This window comes from Dendropsophus ebraccatus, chromosome 13 (assembly GCF_027789765.1).
Source record: "Dendropsophus ebraccatus isolate aDenEbr1 chromosome 13, aDenEbr1.pat, whole genome shotgun sequence".
Lineage (NCBI taxonomy): Eukaryota > Metazoa > Chordata > Amphibia > Anura > Hylidae > Dendropsophus > Dendropsophus ebraccatus.
In genome coordinates, this window is record NC_091466.1 from 52,370,603 (window position 1) to 52,394,637 (window position 24,035).

The 24,035-nt window shown below is 42.6% G+C and overlaps 1 protein-coding gene across 3 annotated transcripts in view; it reads right to left on the reverse strand.

Moving 5' to 3' along the window:
• Positions 1-24,035, reverse strand: part of MIPOL1 (mirror-image polydactyly 1) — a 253,339-nt gene that overhangs the window by 129,776 nt on the left and 99,528 nt on the right. For all 3 annotated transcript variants that reach the window (XM_069951321.1, XM_069951319.1, XM_069951320.1), the window contains exons 6-8: positions 12,910-13,039; positions 7,350-7,383; positions 5,971-6,141 (exon numbers count right to left, since the gene is read on the reverse strand). In XM_069951321.1, coding sequence (XP_069807422.1) covers positions 5,971-6,141; positions 7,350-7,383; positions 12,910-13,039 — 335 coding nt within the window. The remainder of the gene's footprint in view (positions 1-5,970; positions 6,142-7,349; positions 7,384-12,909; positions 13,040-24,035) is intronic.

Consider the following 24,035-nt stretch of genomic DNA (forward strand, 5'->3'; position numbering starts at 1 on the left):
ATATGGCAAAGTGTTGTTGAAAGCCGCCATATACTTCTGCAGTTATACACAGGTATGCAGGGAATTCTGCTGGTAACAAGGAAAACATTATACCGATGCCGACATTCGCTTTTCTCTAACCATAATCACCCTACATGGTTAATGCAGGCCCGGCAGTATAATAGTGGCCAACATACAGGTGACTGCTAGCAAACACTGAAAAGGTTAATTCACAGGCCATTTAGGCATACAAAGTAGGGTTTATTTTTAGACTGTTATTTATGGCGCTATGAAAATACGCAATGCTGGCTTTTCCTGCATGAGACTGATATCTAAGAAGCCGCTCCCCTGAACACGGCCCGAAGCACAGAGCGGCTCTGTAGTGCTTACGCACACAGCACTGACTACTGATGGCCTGGACTGCAGGATTAACAGGATTTCAATGTAGCACTTTATAGGTTCAAGGTTTAGCACCCTGAAACGACAAATTAATTCAAACTCAACCAGCTTAGGGCAGTATACCTGGGAATGCTTTTCTATAGCACATTATAATTCTGCACAGGGTAAGTCTTTATACACACATGCACTGTACAGGCAAGCGTGCCACTGGACTGGCAAGAGGGCCAATAAAGACGACTGGTAAGACCTACATGTCTGCTCTATAAACTCACGGAGAACGCCAATCATTCTGAACAGAAGGCATAACTATGGTGCGTACAGGCACCCAATGCGCTTGTCTGTATAAAGCCTAAAGCTACAGTCCCAGTAATGATCACATGGACTTTAGTTTAGGCAATAGTACCGAATGTGAGCTTCCAACTATTGCAAAACTACAGTTCCTGGCAGAGCATGCTGAAAGTTTTTCAGCAGCTAGAGGAACTCTGACTTATAAAAAGCTCAGATTACAAGCAAATGTACCTTATACAACTGCTTAAAGGGAACCAGTCATCATGAAAATGCCACCTAAGCTACCACCATCATGTTATAGAGCAGGAGGAGCTAATTGGATTGATATATTGAGAGATATATATATATATATATATATATATATACATCTATTAGAGGGAAAAGAGTCTGTAAAACTGAAATCTCTGGTGTTTCTACGCTAAAGAGTCCAGTTCATTGAGTAACACCACCCGCTGGACACAAAATAAGCAGGGATTTCAATCAACATGGTACAAGTTATACGGAATCTTATACGGAAGATATATATCAATCTGCTTAGTTCTTCCTGCTCTATAACATGATGGCGATAGATTAGATAGCATTATCTTGGTGACAAGTTCCCTTTAAAGGGAATCTGCCATGATTTTCATGCTGCCCGAACCGCGAGTTATCAGGTCGATCCCCAATGTCTTGTCCCCGCCCCACCAGTCTTGATTGAGCTCTCTCTTACTTCGCCCAAACAAGAAGAGGTCTACCAACCAAAGCTAGTGGGAGAAGCCATCGGGGGTCGCTTTGATGACTCATGGTTCAGGTACCATGAAAGCGACACTTCCCTGAGTACAAAATCACCCAAAACATTAGTATACTTGAGGTATGTTCCTATAACAACATGGAGTAATGTCTTTACACATTTTCTGTAGCTCCAACACCAGATAATAACACTTTGTGACCAATTTTTGGATATGAATGGAAATCTTCAGGGGGGGGGGGGGGGGTCCAAATACCGGCATACTCCAGTAGTTAAAAGAAACTTTTTCGATAATAACATAATATTAAGGATTTGGTTTGTAAAGCAGTACTGGACCTAAAATTAAGCATTGTCCGCTTATGGCTGTATTTCTGAAAATACTTTGGGACTTAAAGGAGTTTTCTGCCTTCAAAATACTTGTTCCCTATAGACAGTATGAGATCCCACTCTGGGGATCTCTGTATCGGAGGCCTGGCTCCTTTATTATGAATTAAATTCTCTATGGAGCCGCAGGAAAGAGCAGAGTGCTGTATTAAATTCATAACAAAGCAGCCAGATGGCCGATAGAGGAATCCCCAGGAGCACAGGGGTCAGACCCCCTGCGATCTCATTCCCCTTCCTGTGGATGGGGTACAAGTATTTTTTAATCAGAAAACCCCTTTAAATGTCCCCCAAAAACTGAAATTATTATTGTGCTCTAGGTTTTGCTGTAGCTTGAAAACATATTAAAATACGGGCATAAAAATGGGCAAAACACATTGACTTTTTTTTTTTATAGAACTACTTAAAAGCAAAAGAAGGTTTAAAAGCTTTCATATGTGTTTAAGCATGGAAAAACAGCCATGTGTGCATGTAGCCTTTCTCCCAGTTCACTCATGACTGATCACTAGAGGTCCCACTCTGTGTCATCAGACTTCTTTAAAGGGAAAATCCCTTTAAGCAACTTCCCGGCATAATCAGAAAAGATGGCTCCATCGTGGCGCTTCAATCGAGATTAAAAAAAAAAAAAAAGCTGCGTACACAGCTGGATATAGAAACCGAGGTCACAGCGTTTTACCTGGGACTACAGGTTGCGTCTCTTGTCAGAATTGAGAAACGATTTGATCCGACACTTAACGTCGAGAGCGGAATCTATCCTGACACGGAGGTAAAAGTGCAGTTTATTTCAAAGCGGTGAGATGTGTCTCATTGCAGCGGGGGATTTATTTAGGGAAGCCAATTAGATTATTTACAGAGGCTTATTTTCTGCTCTGCTGGGTGGAATCGCTCCTTTACGACTTGCTACAGACGGCTTCAGTAATTCTGCCTCCTTTTGACGACATTCAGCCTCATTTAAGCTGCCTTGCTACTGGAATTATGGAATTTGGCAAGGCCTACAGGAAGACAAGTGAATGTTTATATTGCCTTAGAAAGGGAAATCAGTTAGCTGCTAGCTGGCAACCTTTGACTACAAATTCTAAGGTTGCTTTGTACCTGCGAGAGCATCTGTGACCCTATTCTGCAGCCCGGGAGAGTAACGGGGCCCTGTGAGCCCTGGAACTGGGATGTCAATCTGAAAGCAGGAATCCAAGACATTTCTGGATCAGTGTCGGTAGGGGCGATGTTTTAACCCTGTGGCTGACAAAGAGGTTGCAAACAATCACAAAACGGAGAGGAGAGAGAAGCTCCACTTATTTCTATGTGAAACAACAACTACGAAGACAGAAGGACAGATTGAGTATGAACACGTCAAAGTATGTCCATCACTACAAATCCCAGTAGTGCCTTCATGGATTGGTAGCTTAGTGACCCAGTCTTTAGTGGTCACCAGTTTGCCCTGCCCCCCTGTTATGTTCCTCCCCATGGCTGCCGCCAAAAATAGACTGTATCTTAGTAAATGTAAAAAGGAGTATATTTTCCACACTGGGCAGACTGCGCTGGTAATGTGGGACTTATGTTAGTTAGGCACCCCATACCCAGCACCCTGGCCAAATGGATTCCTAGCCTCTTCCAAGCTATGTATCCGATTCTCATTTGTAACTAGTAGCAGAAGCTAATGGGAGGCATTTATTAAGTCCGGCGTTTTTTACGCCGGACTTAAAAATGCCCCCGCAGCTCCGGCGGTACGGGGATTTATGTAGAGGCGGACTGCCTGTACATAAATCCTGTGCGCGCCGGTGCGCACCGCCGAAAACCTACGCCAGCTGAGGACTGGAGTAGGTTTTCGGCGTAGAATTGGGCGGAACGGATGATAAATCGCGCGGACTCTGAGTCCGCGCCCTCCGTTCCGCCCACTTCCCGCCTACTTTCCGCCCCCTTTCCGCCCCCTGGCGTACTCGGCGGAAAGTGCCGATTTGCGATTATTTTATTCGCAAATCGGCCATTTGCGTATAAAATAATACGCAAATCGGCACTTTCCGCCAAAAATCATCCGTCCGCCGGATGATACATGTGGCCCAATGTGTTTAATAATAGCTGCTCCTTGCCATGCTTGAGCATGCAATGAGCGATAGCAGTGATCATGACATGGGTAAATCTCTAGCATAGCAGTGTAAGAACTTTCAACATGTGAACATTTTTCATTCTACAACATAACATAATTTAAAGAATGGGATAATATTCTGTCAGTGATTGGACACATTGGAAACCTGTCCAGCCTCTGATTTGTAAATTTGTCCAGATTTGTAAATGACTTCTATTAAAAAAAACTTAGGTCTTCCAGTACATATCAGCTGCTGTATGTCCTGCAGAAAGTGGTATATTCTTCCCATTCTGACACAGTATTCTCTGCTGCCACCTCTGTCTGTAACAGGAACTGTCCAGAGCAGGAGAGGTTTTCTACGAGGATTTGCTACTGCTCTGAACAGTTCCTGTCACGGACAGAGGTGGCAGCAAAGAGCACTGAATTCACCACTTCCTGCAGGGCATACAGCAGCTGGTAAATAATGGACTTGAGACTTTTTTTTTCCTAAATAGAAGTAATTTATAAATCTGTTAAAATTTCTGATACCAGTTGATTAAAAAAAAATCACTGAGTTCCCCTTTAAGTCCTGTTCATCACTCAGATTTATTATGCTTCTGAATTATATTTCATCCCGCTTGGCTGGTTAGTATCATGTGATATTATTTACAACATATATACACCGCTCATGAAGGAAGTCTTGTGTGGTGCGCAGCTTGGTGGGTATATAAGGAGTGAAAGTGTATTGTGAGTGGACAAATGGCACTACTGTGAGTAAGCAATGTGGAAACTGCAGGGTGCCATGTGCCATTGAAGTGAGAGGTGAATGCGTATGATAAAGTGAAGTAGCTGAAGTAGTGAAGTAGAACCAGGGGGCTACCAGCCGTATCTAATATAACAGAGCAGTGAATACTACTACATATGGGGCACCCCTGCTAACATCAGCAGAAAAGGCTTCGATTTTATGTCCGTATCAGAACTGCGTCTCCACAGATTGTCAAGGGCTTCATCAAACAGATACAGGTGAGAAACATCACAGAACAAACGCCCCGCAACCACTGCTGAAAGAACACAAGCTGGTGGTGGCAGCATGATGGTCTAGGGCAGGGGTAGGGAACCTTGACTCTCCAGCTGTTGGAAAACTACAACTCCCATCATGCCTGGACAGCCAAAACTTTAGAGCCAGCACTACTACACGTGTTGGCAGCAAGTGAGTAAGGGCCCTATTCCACCAGACGATTATCGTTCAGATTATCGTTAAATCGTTTGAATCTAAACGATAATCGTTCGGTTGAAAGGCAGTTATCGATTAACGACCGAACGAGAAATCGTTGATCGCTTTATAAGACCTGGACCTATTTTTATCGTTGCTCGTTCGCAAATCGTTTGCATTGAATAAGACATTGGTCGGTCGTTCGCAGTAGATACGAACGCAATAGCGAAGAAATAGCAAAGAGAAAACGATTGCAAATACGATCATAAGTAACGATTATCCTTCCATGGAAATGAGTGAACGTTTTCAGGTCTGTCGCAATAGAGGTTGTTTGAGATGATAACGATTATGCGAACAATAATCGTCCGGTGGAATAGGGCCCTAAGAGCCGGGTGGGCTGTCCAGGTGATCGCTAGATTGTCTGGCCAGCCCATAGAACATAGCGCCGGTCTGCGGCCGCCACTCCCATTGCACGGGGCGACGGCAGCGTATGGCTACTATCCTCATTGTTGCCGTTTCAACGTAGACTGATCTTTGACTTCTATTACACCAAGCGATTAACGCAGATATTGGCCGATGATCGATTTGCGTAATAGGGCCTTAAGTTTGAACCAAATTAAGCATCTGTGGGATCACCTCAATCGTTGTGTTCGCTCTATGGATCCTAACCCATGCTCCCTCCAGCTGCTGTGGGATACAGTCAGCATGGCTCCAGATACCTGTAACACCTACCAGGACATTACTGAGTCACTCCCAGCTTATCTTGCTGCTGTCCATGCTGCACACATTGGTTACTCTGGATATTAGCTGGTGATTGTAACAACGTGACTCAACTTTCTAAGGGGAAGGTCTCATTTACATAGTTATATGCATGAAATATCCAGGAGGAAGTGAGAAGCAGCTGACTTTAGCGTGACCTCTTACCTGAGCCCGGGCCGTGTCCCGCTCTATTATGACGGCCCCCATTTCCTCAGCAGTGATTTGCTCTCTTCTATCCTGGCTCCTCTTAATATGCTCTAATATAAGATCGCCATTCTGCACAATGTCCGGGCCATCTTCCGCTTCATCCAGTTTATCCAGCAGTTCTTGTAGAGTCTGTAGAAAATATAGACTCTCTCAGCTGTAATAAGCATACACCATAACCAAGCATACGGACAGATCATGTGACCAGCTCAGTATTTCTAGATATGGTTGCGATAAATTGCGCCGGTGTTTCCTGTTCTGTGTTAATAAAGCAGGAATCAACGACTTAAAGGGGTTATCTGGCAAAAATCTTTTTCTATCAAATCAACTGGTTTCAGAAAGTTATATAGATTTGTAATATACTTTTAAGATTTTAAAATTTTAAGATTTGTAATTTACTATTTAAAAATCTCAAGTCTTCCCATACTGATCAGCTGCTGTATGTCCTGCAGGAAATATTGTTTTCTTTTCAGTCTGACACAGTGCTCTCTGCTGCCACCTCTGTCCGAGACAGGAATTGTTCCAGAGCAGGAGAGGTTTTCTATGTTTACTGCTGTTCTGGACAGTTCCTGACATAAACAGAGGTGACAGCAGACTGGAGAGAATGCACCACTTCTTGCAGGACATCCAGCAGCTGATAAGTACCGGAAGACTGGAGATTTTTTAATAGGAGTAAATTACAAATCTCTGGCACTTTCTGACACCAGTTGACTTGAAAGAATTTTTTTAAAGTGATTTTTTCTTTGGGGGGGGGGGGGGGATTATTTATCATGATGGGAAAACAATAAAACCCCCAAAACGTTCAATTAGAAACTCACCTCTGCTCTATGTGTAATTTGGATATATTATGCTGCATTTGCACGGAACGATTATTGTGCGAATTTGCACAATAACGATCGAATTCAAACGATAATTGTACGTGTAATCGCAGCGAACGATCAAGTGACAAGCGTGAAATCGTTCATTTTGATCTTTGAACATGTTCTCAAATCGTCGTTGGTCGCTCGCAAATAATTCGCAGATCGTTCCGTTTAAACAGTCGTTCACCGATTTAACCTGTGTGTGAGATAGGCTTAAGCGATTGCAAAATGATCGCAAAACGATTTTTCCGTACGATATATCGTTCCATCTAAACGCTGATCGTTATAAAAAAAAAAATTGCTACTTCGAAATCGTTAATCGTACAATCGGGGAATTATCGCTCCGTGTAAACGCAGCATTACTTATATGGATTAGTATAATCCTCCAGGGTAGAACAGGCCCTGGGACCCCTACCCATCAAATAATAGGGGTCTAAGCCAGAAAAAAGCAGTGCTAAATCACTCTGGGAAATCGCTTACCATGTCACTTTCTTTAGGGTTAATATCTTCCATCCTAGACAAGAGACAAGAAAGAGAGAAAATGAGAAGTTGTAAAGCAGAAAAACACGAGAGCAGAGAGAAAAAGAGAGAGAGAGAAGCGCTAAGTGGCCAAAGACTTGCTCCTCAATTCCGAAGCAAAATGAATTCTCTTTCCAAATCTTAGGGAGTTGAAGTAATTTCGCTGTGCGCGTCTTCAGGGGACGCCCTGCACTCCCGACGCATTACGGCGCCAGCTGTTCTGCTGTATCTTTCAATAATGCCGAGCTCATCTCTCCTCGGCTGCAGCCTGTTAACTTATTAATGTTTACCGCAATATATGGCTACAGGGATCAGTTCTTCATATGTGCTGAGGCGGTTTAGTAAAGCAGGCTCTTCACATGTTTTTATTGATCGTTTCTCTTTTAATTAGGGTTTTCACGTCCTTACGATTTTTTTTTATTTTTTTTTTATTCCTGCCATACAGAAAAATCGGGGAATGATCTATATAAACCACCGCACTGATCCCCAGAAATATTAGGCACTTCATTTTGTCCTAAGTCACATGACTGAGGAAACTTTCGGGATTTTAAAGAGACAAAGTTTGTTTGCAGATTTTGTGCCTGGTCGACAAATTTCTGCTTTAGAAAAGAGTCGAATTCGAGGGATTTTAAAGGAGGCGGTTTTTCATACAAGATAACCGCTAGGGGGCACTATTTTAAAGGGGTTATAACAAGGTTAAAAATTAGGCAGTATCCATGGGATAAGGGGAAAAGTAGATAGTAGAGAATGGAGGCCCTATACACAGTGAAGGTAGTTGGGCATTTGTGCTGCTGTTTCATTCACTAGGGGGACAGGAGATCTCTGTTCTAGTCATGGAAGGGGTCCTAGGAGATGGTTTCCAACAATGAGCTAGTTAATCATTTTTAATTTTGGGGTAACCATTGGCAATGATGGTCCAGGCGTCCTAAAGTATTTTTTTAGTTCATTAAAAGAGAAGTGTTATTTGGGTACCTTGTTTATTTGTGCTTCCCCTGAGGAAGCAACACAGCTTAAAACACGTTGGGGTGTCTTGGCCAATGCTGCATGAAACCTTAGGTATAACACTGTTTGCCCTCTCTTATTCTCATTTTATCCCTTTCCTCTTATGCACATAACACTTGTATTTATTTCCATATACTGTGTTTCTCTGAAAATAAGATTGGGTCCTATATTATATGTTTCTCAAAAAAAAAGGGGGGGGCTGGGGCTTATTTTCAGGGTAGGTCTTATTTTCAGAGAAACACAGTACAACCTTACACTGCAGCCCCACTATCTATGGTAGTCAGCTGCCATGCTTAAAGAGTCACTGTCGTATTTTTATTTTTTTTGCAGAAATCAATAGTCCAGGCGATTTTAAGAAACTTTGTAATTGGGTTTATTAGCCAAATCTGCCATTATCTGCATGTAAAAAGCCTTTTCCCAGGTCCCCCCTCCCTCCTCTTTTTCATCCACTCTGAAAAATCTGAAAATTGTGACTTGTTGCAGGAGACGTACCCTGTCTGCTCTAGGGAGAGGGGAGAGGGGAGGAGGAAGGAGGGAGTTAGCCGGCAGCAGAAAGCAGATAACAGAGGATTACAGGCACGGAGCTGGGTGACAGCTGTAATCCGAGCTCAGACAGGTCACTGGTGACTGTCACAGGAGATATCCCGTGAGGGATTTGTAGATTAACTCTTTGTTGTCCTGTTTTGGTCTTTTCTTTAGCTCTCTCCATAGGAGAACAATGAAGACAGGGGGGAGAGCTTCAAACTGCTTTTTCATGATAAAAATGCATTTTTCGGATAATAAACCCAATTACAAAGTTTCTTAAAATCGCCTGGACTATTGATTTCTGCAAAAAAAAATCACGACAGTGACACTTTAATGTCCCACTGCTGTTAGGGTCCTATTACATGGGCCAATGAAGGCCCGATCAATATTGTTAATGATTGCTGATCTGCTAGATTGGCACTCGTTTACTGGGCCTATTAACCAGCTTGATGATAGTTTAGCAAGAGCTGCACGGACGTCGTTAGCCATGTCCATGCAGCCATTGACCAAACAGTTAATACTATACATTACCTGTCCATGTTCCCGGGTTTTTCGCCTGTGCTCTGCATGAGTCCCGGCACCGCACGCTGCAGCCTCAGAGCAGCCTGTCTGAGCTGACAGCCCACTGTCAACTCAGACAGGCCGCTGTGAGGGTGCAGCGTGGAGTGCCGGGACGCATGCAGAGCACAGGAGAAGACCCCAGAAACATGGACAGGTAATATACTAACTGTTCAATCCTCCGGTATTTTAAAAAATGTAGCAATTCGCTGTCGACAGCCGATGATAGGTCTGGACCCAAAGGAACATCCCCTCTCTGCAATGAGGCCCCCCCCCATACTGTATACCTGGGTAGATGGATGGGGTGGGGCACTACATCTGTGAAGATTGAACATATGAAAGGTGTGTGTCTGCAATACTGATCAACAATGTAGATGGACATTCTGTGGTCCCTACCAATGAACACCACAATACTGACCACTGTGCACTATTATTTTCTGGACTAACATAGGGTGAGATAGAGGACATACTAGACCTTTCACAAGCTTCTTTATGTGTCTGCACCTCCCTCCTCCTCCCCATAGAACTCTATGGGTTATGTTACTGGATACTTAATTATCCTCTATTACAATATATTGAACATTTTTAAATTATAGATTTGTCCCTGTGTTGAAAGTTTAGTGACCATTTAAGAAAAAGACGAGATTCAGGATTATATTAACGGAAAAGTCTGGCGAAAATTTTTATTAAAGTATTGTATTGTCCCCCCAAAGTTATACAAATCCCCAATATACACTTATTACGGCAAATGCTTCTAAAGTGCTTTTTTCCCTGCACTTACTACTGCATCAAGGCTTCACTTCCTGGATAACATAGTGATGTCACTTCCTGGATAAAATGGTGATGTCACGACCCGACTCCCAGAGTCGTGGCTGCTGGAGAGGATGATGGCAGAAAGACTCTGAGGGACACAGGGCACTCGAGGGACACTAAGCATCCCCCTGCCATCATCCTCTCCAGCAGCCACAGCCCGCACAGCTCTGGGAGTCGGGTCGTGACATCATGTTATCCAGGAAGTGACATCACCATGTTATCCAGGAAGTGACATCACCATGTTATCCAGGAAGTGACATCACCATGTTATCCAGGAAGTGACATCACCATGTTATCCAGGAAGTAAAGCCTTGATGCAATAGTATGTGCAGGGAAAAAAGCACTTTATAAGCATTTCCTGTAATAAGTGTATATTGGTGATTTGTATAACTTTTGGGGAGCAGTACAATACTTTAATAAATAATTTTGCCAGACTTCTCCTTTAAATATGACTATAAGCCAAATATTTTACCTATGAATCAGTTTTATAGACCCCGACTCCTCTACAGAACTGACTGTCAGTCACCTACAGAGAAACAGCATGATATTGGCTTGCTAAGACCAGCGTATTGATTGATACACACAGCTATACCGCCGCTGTTGTGTTATTTGTGTGTGATCTTCTTGTTCTCCTGCGCTGTCAATCTTTCATGGCCAGTATATGAATGTTTATCTGACAATGTCAGTGCTGGTAAATTTGTGTATTTTTTAGTCTGTCTGGGACATGTCAGTAAGTCCGTGTCAATATTTCCATAGGCTTATATAGACCTACATGTATGAACAAAGCGCTGGGTATCTTCATGCCAAAACAAGAAAAGTGATTTAAAGAGAATTAAGTATCCTTCTCACATAAGATGCTTGTAGAAATGATTGAACCACTTGGACTGTAACAAAATTCTATGATTTCCTGATGAAGAGTTGGGCGCACCTAGAGGGGTAATCCAGCGAAAATCTTTTTCTTTCAAATCAACTGGTTTCAGAAAGTTATATAGAGTTGTAATTTAATTCTATTTAAAAATCTCAGGTCTTCCCATACTTATCAGCTGCTATATGCCCTGCAGGAAGTGGTGGATTCTTTCCAGTCCGACACAGTGCTCTCTGCTGCCACTCCTGTCCATGTCTGGAACTGTCCAGAGCAGGAGATGTTTTCTATTGGGATTTGCTACTGCTCTGGACAGTTCCTGTTTTGGACAGAGATGGCAGCAGAGAGCACTGTGTCAGACTAAAAACAAAACACCACTTCCTGCAGGACATACAGCAGCTGATAAGCACTGAAAGAGATTTAAAAAAAAAAAAGTTAAACAGAAGTAAATTTAAGCACGCCCGACTCAAACTATGTCTACATAGTTTCTATTGTGGCTTCAAGCCCCTATAAGAAGATAGGGCAACAACGTGAATTTAGTATCATTCATTTTAGAGAAGACCTGTTAGGTGCCCTGTGCTGCATCTAAGGACATGGCAGAATAGAGGGGCTACATAAGAGACTGGCAATATATCGTTTCAGATAGTTTATTGTTTCTAATTGAGAAACTCTAAAATTATTTTCCTTACCTAAACACCCTGCTGTACAGATGCTCATACAGCAGGGTCTATAGACCTGGCAATGTACCATTTACATCACATTTTGGCCTTCCATCAGAGCTGTATGCTACAAGGACTCCTGACGTGTATATCTCTAGCAGAAGACTATAGATATATTCCACTGTAAAGGGAAATAATTGGATAGCCCCTCCTACTCTCTGAAGGGGAGCTCCATTGATTTAAATTGGTATTCTGCTTAATATAACTTTTTATATGTTTCAGCCCTCTGGTGGGACTAACAGTTCATTCCATACTTGTTACAATTTATTCAGTCTTCTTCCCCCAGTTTTAGCTGCTGCTTTCTGCTGTGGACACAAAAATCAGTGTGAGTGTTTCACTCCATCTCCCCCTCCTCCTGTCCCTTCCAAGACGGCTGATGTACACAAGTCCCTGGCAGGCTTTATCTGCAACTTTGTAGCTTCTTTGTAATGCTGGAAAGGTTAATCTGAGGTCAACTTACTGATGAAATCACTGTGATTATCCCTCCCAGCATTAAAAAAAAAATTCTACAAATTTTCAGATAGGGACATGTTTAAATCAGCCGTCTCGGAAGGGAAGGGAAGGGGAGACAGAAAGAAAGGCTCATACACAATTTTTTGTTTCTTCAGCAGAAAGCAGCAGCTCAAAACTGGGGAAAGGAGACTAAATGGATAATAACAAGTATGGAAGGAATTGTAAGTCTCACCATGGGAAGCAACATATGAAAAGTTATGTTTAAGTGAAATACCCCTTTAAACTTAGGATCAAAAAATCATGGGAAGGGGACGTGTGTCTATTTCTTTTTTATGTAATGTGTCTATTTCTTTATGCAGGCCTGTAAAGCAAGAAGAGGCTGTGTTTATTACAGAAGAGTTTCCTATGACATCTTCTCTACACATCTATGGAGATGGTGGTCAGTAAAGGAGGACAACTAGACTACCTGAAGTATCCCAGATTGCAGAATGAACTAAGAAAGAGGAATAATGAGACATTTTGGCAATAGGCTTTGTCCTCTATACAGGCAGAAGAAAGAAAAGAATCTCCACATCACCACTGATCTTACTCTTGGATGTACTGCTGGAGTTGCTGGACACGAAGAAGAGCCTCATCCCTCTCTTCATTGGCCAGTCTAAGCCGCGCCATTATTGCTTCATCTCTTTCACGCTGGGCGCTGTACACTTCTCTCACTAGTGCTGTAAGGAAGGACAACTATATCATTATATATGTTATTTAAAACACTACATGTCAAATACAGAAATGTTAAAACTCCAAATAGCTACACTGACCTACTGTATAGGCAGAAGAAAGCTGTAATATACCACAATCCTGCACTGAAATCCGCAATCTGTTGATTTGAAAGAAAACACATTTCGCTGGATAACCCCTTTAAGTCCTTATCAGCTAAGCACTGCAGCCAGGAGGCAGATTCTATAGGGAGTCAAAGAAGCCTGTGTTCTGCCGGGGGAGAAAGCACTCAGCTGAGCGCTCATCCCTGTTTCTTCTATGGACTGGTGGCAGGCTTGCCACTCAGACCCTGCCCAATGAAGCTTTAGTAAAAAGAGAAGAAAAAAGAGGGCCCGGCGCCTCGTGTAATACTATCAAACAAGGGACGATTATTGAAGAATAATAGGCTGCTCACCTTTTTGCCCCTTGGGCTTTATGCGTATAACCCCTCACTGTCCGTGGGGATACAAGTACTACGGTGGTCCATGGAGTGGCAGGAGGTTTCCAGTGGCTAGGATGCAGGAGGGCTGCTAAAGCTGATTGTTTCACAAACGGGATGCTCCCAGATACGGGGCCCGTGGAAGACAAATAGTGAAAAAAATAAAATAAAAAACAGGGTACTTCTTACTCAGCGCTGCCCAAGGAAGACATCCAAGAGTTGCCAGATAGAATAAAGATGCAATTTATTCATAAAAAGCACAGAAATTGACGCGTTTCGGGAACAAGCAGGTCCCCTTTCTCAAAATAACCTGCTTGTTCCCGAAACGTGTCAATTTCTGTGCTTTTTATGAATAAATTGCATCTTTATTCTATCTGGCAACTCTTGGATGTCTTCCTTGGGCAGCACTGAGTAAGAAGTACCCTGTTTTTTATTTTAATTTTTTTCACAATGAAGCTTTTGTCTTCCCTACCAAAGTCAACTTTAATGTGTATAACAGCTTATATATGCTATATGCCAGAAGGCTATAAGATGAATTTGTTGGTTTTACTGCATGTGATAGTTTTTACACTGGAGCCAATCAGGGCTCACTTCACAAATTGGTTTTCCCACCATTTTACCTATTTAAACCCCACTGTGTGCACATTTTTTATGGATCTGATGAAGAGAAGGTTCTTGAAACGCGTAATCCATCTACTAATAAATACTTTTATCCTGAACTACGTCTCCTATCATCCATTGGGGAGTAGCAAACGGACAGCCGGTCAGCGCCTGATATTCCTGGTCACTCTGCTTGTTGGGACCTCCCGCAGCGATCTCCAATCTTCATTTCAATACAGTATTACGCTATGTGCGCCCGCCGATGCTCTCTGTCTTTCTAGCCTACCAAGGTCAATGGGGGAAATATGCAATAAATCCAAAGCATTTTCAACGCCAACAAATACTGTACATGCTGCAGATTATGAGAATTTTTGTTACCTAATCTATAGCAATTCCGTTACATGTAACCCAACCCTAAGAGTACAATAATGACTCTGGTATGCTGGCCTCACAATCAGTAATGAGCCATATAATCATATGAGTAAGGCCAGGTCCATGCTACTGCTAATCCTTCCATTGTTCTATTCTATCATAAAATCAAAACTATGGAAAATAATAACAGTGCTGGATGAAAATCTGTCCCCAACCCACCCCAAACCCTTGCTGGTGCCATTATTTTCTAGGGGGTCAGATAGGTAATGACCAGAGCTGCTGTGCTCTAGGCCTAGCGCGATAAGCTTGGCTATGCTAAAAAGATGTGTGCACAGGATTGGATCAGTGAAAGAGCCATAATCCAGCCCAGGGGCATTACTGAAAGGAACTCAGGTGTGGGAGAGATATTGTCACCCAATGCAGTTTTGACCCCGTTGTTATCGGAATTTGTTTTTGTTTTTTTGCAAATAATGGCACCAGCAAGGATTTGGACCACAGCAATGGACTTCTTTTATTATTATTATCAGCTACAACAAGGTACCAGCGTTTTTAGTTTTTTTATTTTTATTTATTTTTTTGGGGGGGGGGGGGCAGGTGGAGATTGTGGATACAGAGTTGCTTTAAAACGAATGTACCATCATGTATCGATTTGGGTTTTTTACATGAATGGATAGGAACCGCTGCCCATTTCCCACCCACATTGCTGGTCTATTCTTGAGCACTGGCCCAGCACAAAAGTACTGTTGGCGGGCCCGCCGGCTCCCAGTGTGACAATCTCCCCTCTGTGACACGGTTCCATTAATTCTAATGGAGTCGCGTCACAGAGGGGAGGGGATTTCGTCACAGTGTGCCCATCGCCTGTGCTTCATGCCAGGCTGGTGCTCAGGAATAAACCGGTGCTTTGCATGGGAATCGAGCGGCTGTTCAAACCAAGGACCACACCACCGGCATCCACGGGTCGGCGCTGATCCATTCCTATAAAAAAAAAAAAAGGGATGTACCTAGTGGTACATTCGCTTTAATGCTGTGCAATTTTTTTCAACACTTCCAACATAACCTGCAGCACTCCCTATGCAGATGTGCATCTAACCTACAAAGGAAGAATGGTCCTGCACAATCCCAGGCACTGACTCCATTATTTACAGCCGTAAGCACAGGCGGGGCTCCATTACACAAAAGTAACAGTTTTACTGCAAAATAAGAGTTAACTAAACACCCTGCACCCAAAGCAACACAACTAAACATAATCAAGCTCATTAGGACAATGCAAATACGACTGCATCATCCCAGATTTCTTTCCCTGTCTTTGACTTGCCATAGATTTCAATATTTGCACAGTGAAGGTTCAGAGCAGTTACATTACATTCACAAATATTATCACCCGCTGTGTAAGCCAGCCAGGAAAATCCTCCCTCAGTCCATGTGGAAGAGGAGATGTTTACCATTATATTTGGATACTTCCATTTTTAAACAAGCTTATCAAATATCCGGTAATTCTTAGTCAAATGAGACGACGCTCTCCGACATTTATTTATTTTTTTGGCAAATACTACGACTTTGTTTAGGGACCTAATTGTTATATAATGTAAGTAGAAAGTAAATGTTGTAAGTGGAGTAGGGAGGGAGTGGGAAGGGAACGTGTAATCTAATTGTGTGTGTGTGTACTTATCCATCTGGGCTCCCTGTATGTACAATCACAGTTTTTACAATCTAACAGTATGTTTAACTAACTGACATGTATATATATTGTACCAGACAGGAAAAAGTCATGAGCTTAAAGGGATATTCCCATCTCAGCTTGTTATTCGCTATCCATAGAATAGGTGATAACAGGCTGATCAGTGGGGATCTAACGGCACGATCTTGAGAGTAAGGACAAAATGATCCCCCGGTGGATAACACTTCATCCATTTTCTGTGGGGTATAAGCACTTAAAGGGGATATACAGCATTAGAAAAAGATGGCCACTTTCTTTCAGAGACAGCACAACTCTTGTCTCCAGTTCAGGTGTGGTTTGCAATTAAGCTCCATTCACTTCAATGGAACTGATTTGCAAAACCTGCATCCAAACTAGAGACAAGAGTGGTGCTGTCTCTGGAAGAAAGTGGCCATGTTTTTCTAACACTGCATAGCCTCATTATCTTGGAAATGTTGCACTGTCCTATAGACCGTGATCTCAGCAGGTGGAATCCTATTGATCAGCTATCAATAGGATAAGGGATAACTAGCTGACATGGGAATAACCCCCCCTTTAGGCTATGTTCACGCACTGTAATACAACGGCCGTTGTTTAACAAGGGCCGTTGTATTACGGCGCTGTACAAGACACATTTTTACATGTTCCTGCCCCTGATACTGCCATATCAGACGCACGAAAATAACCCAACGATTATTTGAATTGCGGGCACCTTTAGGTCTGTTTGCAATTCAATTAACCATTGACCGTAATACAATTTACGGCCTTGAAAATGACCTTACATAGTGTGAACAGACTGTAAACAATAATTGACAATTCTTTCCACGGCCGTAGGGCAATACATTATGTGCACAACGGCTGCTGTTCCCCATGGGATTCCACACAGTGTATTCTTTTTTGACAAGAATTGCCATTGTTATAATTGGCAACAACAACGGTTCTTGTAAAAAAAAAAAGAATACACTTTGTGAACATAGCCTTAAATGGAATTCTCACCTAAATCTGGAAAAATGTTGCAAAAATAACTTCAAATAGTGCCTAATGGAGCTGACATATATCCGCAGTGTTGTGTAATACCTCCCCTCTCCTGTAGGGGAGTACTTGCTGGTGCGTATTTGGTTATTAATATTAGATCATCAAATTAAACACTTTACTTGAACTATGTTCACGCGTTATACTATATGATGGAAGTATATGTCACCTCTGACGTAGGCACCACACAGTGCCATACATAACATGACATATGTATACAACCAACCAGGGTGGTCCCACTGCTTCTCCCAGCCCTACTGGGCTTGATTGACAGGCGTCTCCCTATTTGTGTATACAGAGAGATCTAGCAATCAAGTACGGTGGGGCAGGGAGAAGCGGACTTGGAGTCCCTGGTGACATGGACCCCATTCACAGCCAATTTTTAAGGTACGATTTCTTTAAAAATTAAAAAGTTACAAAGTAAAGCATTGTAGATGGCTGCAATAAGAGAGCTTTTACCTGTGTCATTCAGCATGGAACTGATGACAGGTTCCCTTACACCATATAGACTAAATACATTGTAGCAATGCCTAAACTGTGACCAGTATTGCATCTGTGCTGGTGTTCAGCTTCTAGATGAATAAATAGGAATATTTCAATGTACGGACAGAAGGCAGAGAAAGAGTGAGAAATCAGAATGCAAAGTCTACCAAGAAGCTGCACGATTATCATCATTATTATTATTATAGCATTACTGTCTCTTTAAAAAATTTTACATTCAGACATGTTGTTTGACTAGGGTTTGAGTGATAAAGGGGTACTCTGATAATTTTTTTCCCTTTCAAATTAACTGGTGTCAAACGTTATATAAATCTGTATTTTACTTTAATTCAAAAATCTCAAGTTTTCCAATACTCAGCTGCAGGAAGTGGTGTTTTTTTTCCAGGCTAACACAATGCTCTCTACTGCCACCTCTGTCCGTGACAGGAATTGTCCAATGTAGTAGCAAAAACATTTCCTGCTCTGGACAGTTCCTGTCACGGACGGAGGTGGCAGCAGAGAGCATTGTGTCAGACTCAAAAAAAGACTACGCCACTTCCTGTAGGACGTACAGCAGCTGATAAGTATTGGAAGACTGGAGATTTTTAAATGGAAGTAATTTACAAATCTGTATAACTTTTTAACACCAGTTGATTTGAAAAAAAAAAAAAAAAAAAAAAGCTGGAATACCCCTTCAGGCTAGATTCACACATAACGTATCAGCAGCGACAAGTTAGCAGCAAAATCCACTGTGGATACCGCTCCTGTAATTTCCAATGTGATTACCTTGTCATTCTGCTGCAAGTATGTAAGTGTCGGCCCCATTAACCCCCTGCCGCCGGTAAGATACTCTACCTAATCCACTCTCTGGCTGCATCTGAGGCTCCCGGTCTCCGTAGGTCCCGTGCAGCCAATCAATCAGTGCACAGCCCTGCCGTAGTCACTGACTGGCTGCGCAGGATCTCCGGGAGCCTCAGATGCAGCTTGAGCGTGGAGCAGGTAAAGTATCTTCCCGGCCGGAACAGGCACTTATATACTCGCAACAAAATGACAATGTAATCACATTGGGAATGACAGGAGAGGTATTCGCAGTGGATTTCACTGCAAACTTGCAGCGTGAAATCCACTGCGGATACGTTGTGTGAATCTAGCCTTAAGGTAACTCCTTCACTCCCTGGCTCTCTGGTTTTCTATAGAACATCTTGTATTCAAAGCCTATAGAACAAGATGGGTAGAGCAGCAAATCAAGGGGATGAAGAACTCAGCCACATGCTTCTAGCAAATTCTCCAGTCTGGACAAAGGAAAATGCCTATTTTAAAACAAAATGTTTATTTTTTAAAATACATTTTTAACCCAAAAAGTAAGATAGATCATGAATATGACCCAAAGCCTTACATATTGAAGGGGTTATCCAGCATTAAAAAAACATGGTGACTTTCTTCCAGAGACAGTCACCAACATTAGGAAAACATGGCCACTTTCTTCCAGGGATAACACGACTCTTGTCTCTAGATCAGGTGAGGTTTGCAGTTAAAGGAGTTATCCAGCGCTACAAAAACATGGCCACTTCCCCCCTACTGTTGTCTCCAGTTTGGGTGCAGGTTTTTTAACTGTGTTTCATTGAAGTAAATTGAGCTAAAAGGGATTATCCAGCGCTACAAAAAATGGCCACTTTCCCCCCTACTGTTGTCTCCAGTTCAGGTACGGTTTGCTATTAAGCTCCATTTACTTCAATGGAACCGAGTTTCAAAACCCCACTCAAACTGGAGACAACAGTAGGGGGAAAGTGGCCATGTTTTTGTAGCGCTGGATAAACCCTTTAATTGCAAACCACACCTGAACTAGAGACAAGATGTTATCCCTGGAAGAAAGTGGCCATATTTTCCTAATGCTGGATACCCCCTTTTAAGGGAAACTATGAGCAGGTTAGACGAATCTAACCTGCTGATAGCTCCCTATTGCACCCGGGAGACCATCTCTTACCTTCATCCTCAGCACTGTTCCTGTGTATTTAGTTGTTTACATCTTGGTCTGGTAAGACCGTTAGGGGCAATGCCAACCCCCATAGCGCCGATAGGCGCTATGAGGTCAGGGCACTGCTCCTAACAGTGTTATTAGACCGAGGAGTAAAAGACTAACTGCACGGCAATGGTGCCGAGGATGAAGGTAAGAGACATACCTTTATCCTTGGCACCTCCTGCGCTATAGGACGCTATCAGCTGGTTAGATTTATCTAACCTTCTCATAGTTCCTCCTTAATATTTCTATAAATGTAAGATTCAGTATCACTGTTTTGTACAGTATAGCTGTACCTTTATATTATACAATGTGTTATCTATATACATTGTCTATGATTGAGCATTTCTTTCCATTCTACTTTCTATTCTGATAACACTGGCCGATGACTGCCAACGTGATGTGTCAGCTACGCCATTTAAAACGCGAGGCGGTTCACACTTATAAGCATGATATATTGTTTCCCAATAATAGCCGCTCTCCTAATTTCATTAGCTATGTGAGAAACGATTCGGGAACCTTAGTCTGTATTTTCTTTTTTAATTACAAGAGAAACAGGTTTTATCTTTCCTTTCGGATCGGTGTAAGATTGGCTTTGTAGAGAAGGTTAATAAGAAATGTGTCTGCAAAAGTCAAACAGAATTAAACGCTCTAAACTGATTAATATTCCAAAGAGCTTCTCCTGTGCCTCATAATCTTCATTCCTCATCCTTATGGGGTTAATCCTGCACTGAATCCCGAGAAATGAGGGAAGTAAGCGAGAAGGGAGACAATGGGAAGCCAAGAACAAAAGAGCGAGCAAAACCATGCAATGTATTAAAAACAAGATACTAATAGTATAATAACTATAAAGCTAACATAGCGTAATATAGAAATCATTGTGATGCGTCATCTGGCGGCTAATCTATATTTATGTGCTGTTGTAACAGTAACTTCCCCATATCAAGGCTCAATGTTTTATTGTTCTTCAGCTGAAGTTTTGACAGGAAGTCCAGAAAAGTATCTGCCCTACTATATATTTCGATAATGCCCATTTAGGGCCTGTTCACATGGAAAATTAAAGGGGTAACCCACTCAAACTTAACTTTTAATATGTTGCAGCTCATGGTGAGAGTATTTCTCCCTGTCTCCCCCTCCGCCCCCCTCCCCTCTGAGACAGCTGATGTAAACAAGTCCCTGGCAGGCTGTATCTGCAACATTGTAGCTTCTTTGTAATGTTTGGGGGGGGGGGGGTGTTATTCTGAGGTCAAGTTGCTGATGAACTCACTGTGATTAACTCTCCCAGCATTTCAAAGAAGCTACTACGTTGCAGATAAAGCCTGCCAGGGTCTTGTTTACATCATCTGTCTCAGAAGGGGGGGGGGGAGGGGGTGACAGAGAGAAAAGCTCACACACAGATTTTTGTGTCTTCAGCAGAAAGCAGCAGCTGAAAACTGGGGGAAGACAACTGAATAGATAATAACAAGTATGGAAGGAATTGTTAGTCTCACCATAGGCAGCAACAAATCAAAAGTTAGGTTTGAGTGAAATACTCAAAGTGAGCCAATCTGCAGTTATTCCATGTGGAAACATCCAGAAAGGTGACGTTACTTTTTTGTGCCAATGCTAAAACTTTGGCTATGGGTTTAAAAAAAAAAAAAAAACCTGCAATTTTTTGAATATTGTAAAGACATTTTCATTGAAATCAAGGCATCTCATGTGGAACACAGAAGTTAGCCTGGATTCCGTGTCAAAATCAGATTTTAGCTGTGTGGGTTTAGCACAAGGTAAGAGGATACCACTGGACAATCATACTTAAAGGGGTACTCACGACAAAAAACAACCGATTTCAGAAAGTTAAATAGATAATGCTTCAGTTATATGGGAAGAGGAGACCTTAAGAACCTCAAGCTTCTCGTCTTGGGTGTACCTGCACCCTCTGCACTCACTATAATTACACCCCTGCAGCGGTGCAGCATCTGAGAGCAAGAAGAGAAGGAGTCCAGGATCTGGACACCATGGGGAGCACTACAGAAGCCGCCACGAAAGCCATGGGGTGAGAGAGCAAGACATGAGCAGGGGGCCCAGCAGTTGTCAGAGCTGCCGCCCTTAGGGTGTTCCACATTACAGCCAAACTGAATTTACAACATCAAGATCCACACTCATCTTGAAGTGATGTATTCAGCATGCGTTTTCACTGTGTGAACTAGGGTTAAATAGGTAACCCTGTCCAGGTGGGTACCACGCCTGCTCTGGCACCCTCACAGGGCCTACAAGGAAATTGGCAGTAAAGAATGACAAACCTGCAAGCTGATTTCACAAGACTTTTCCTGTAGTCACACTTCTTTGCTGGTAATTTGCTACGTTAATCATTAATGTGACATACTTGTGGGTTTTGCAGCAAATTAATAGTAAATTAATGATATAAAGAAAGCAGCAGACAGCGGATAAGCTGCAAGGTCTCGGCAATCCCAGGCGTTACAACTACACAAGAAAGGTACAGTAACCAAACTAAAGCACAGCCTTACTATATATAGTGATACTACCATAAAATAATCTTTAGCTATACTGTATGGTTTATGGTCTAACAACCCTGCAAACATACCTTCCCAGAAAAAAATAAAGGTAATCAGCAAAAATATTGCTCAGTAAAAAGGATCCAAAATAAGCTAGTCCTGAAATGGTGACTTGTTTCCAACAACTTCCCAGAAATGACTCCTTACACCATAAGGCTGGGTTCACACTACGTAAGTTTATTCACGGAGTGCGCTACGGCCGGAGATTTACGTAGTTTGCGTACAATGGAAAGTATAGGATCTACGGCTGCACAGTTCACACTACGTAAGAACTTACGCCCGGATCGTATGCGGCGCCGTAAAAAATGAACCAGACCGTTGTTTCGGGACGGAAATGCTGTAACTTACGCCCGTAGCATAACATGCGGTCCCGTACGGAGTGGTGATTTCTTCATTTTTACACTTTGATTTGCCGATCCAAAAGTTTCTGTGGGGTGTCCGGGGCTAGCCGAAGATATCCAAGTAAAATACCGCCGTCAGATCGCTACGTACGCCGCTCGGGAAGCGTACGTAGATTACGGGCGTAAGCTCGCGGATCGTACGTAGCCGGCCGCAACTTGCCTAAATCCCGGCCGGAGTTTTACACGTATATGTCCGGCCGCGAAAAATATGCGGCCGGACATATACGTAGTGTGAATATAGCCTAAAACAGCTCTAAAGTCTTGACCAATAGGTGTCTCGTACTCCTGCAATCTGCTATTCATTGCCAGTTGTTAGGGGAAACCTGTCTCTAGTAGCAGACACAGCAGGATAAAACACAGCAAGGCTTAGCATGTGCTTTGTGCTGTCATAGGATCCTATTCCACTGAGCAACCGACGATTTCACAAGCACCATGCTTTACCTAAGCATGTTGCAGGTCTTCTCCTGTGCTCCTTCTTCCTCCTGGTCCCGTGTGCAGCAGCAGCTTTGGTGCTGCCTGTCTTAGCTGACAGACCACTCAGCCAATTACTGGCCAGCACAGCACGGGACCGGGAGGAAGGAGGAGCGCAGGAGAAGACCTGCAACATGTTCAGGTAAAGTATGGTGTTTAAACAAGGGCTGCAAGGACATAGTTAACGATGTCCCTGCAGCCCTTGCTAAACGATTATCGGGTCGTGTGATAGGCCCAGTAAACGAGCGCCGATCTAGAAGATCAGCGCTAGTTTACATTATTGATCAGGCCCCCTATCGGCCCGTGGAATAGGGCCCTTAATGTAAAGAAGATCCGCACTGTTCCTGAAAGGTAAATCAATGTTTCCATCTTATTTGTTGCCACATAAGTTTTATGGAAGCTGTTCCTTGTGTAAATTTCAGTGTTCCTATTGTTCAATGTAAACAATGCTGCAGTGTAATCTCCACCTTCCTTTAGCTTCTCAGCAGCAACAGTTCAGGGTTGTTGTTGTTTCTTGCATTTGCACACCCATTGAAGCAGTTATCCATTTTCAGTCCACATGCCATTTATAGTGCTGATGTAGATTTGTTGCACAGGTATTCACACTACCTTTATCACACATTTTTTTATTATTAGACTACAATCACAAGCCAAATGACACACCTGGCCATACTGTATCAGTAACAAAGAAGTCTATGGTTATACCGGGGTGAACATGAAATGTACACTCTATATGTGCAGTGTTATCATAGCCAGGTGCCAGCTCTGAAGGAACAGTACAGGACAGGCATCTATTCATTATTTGCATAGCTTTGTTCATTGTGAACAGACTTGAAAGTCCTTAAAATGTGACCCCATAAACCTTAGTTAAAGGAGAAGTCCGGCAAAAAATTTTTATTAAA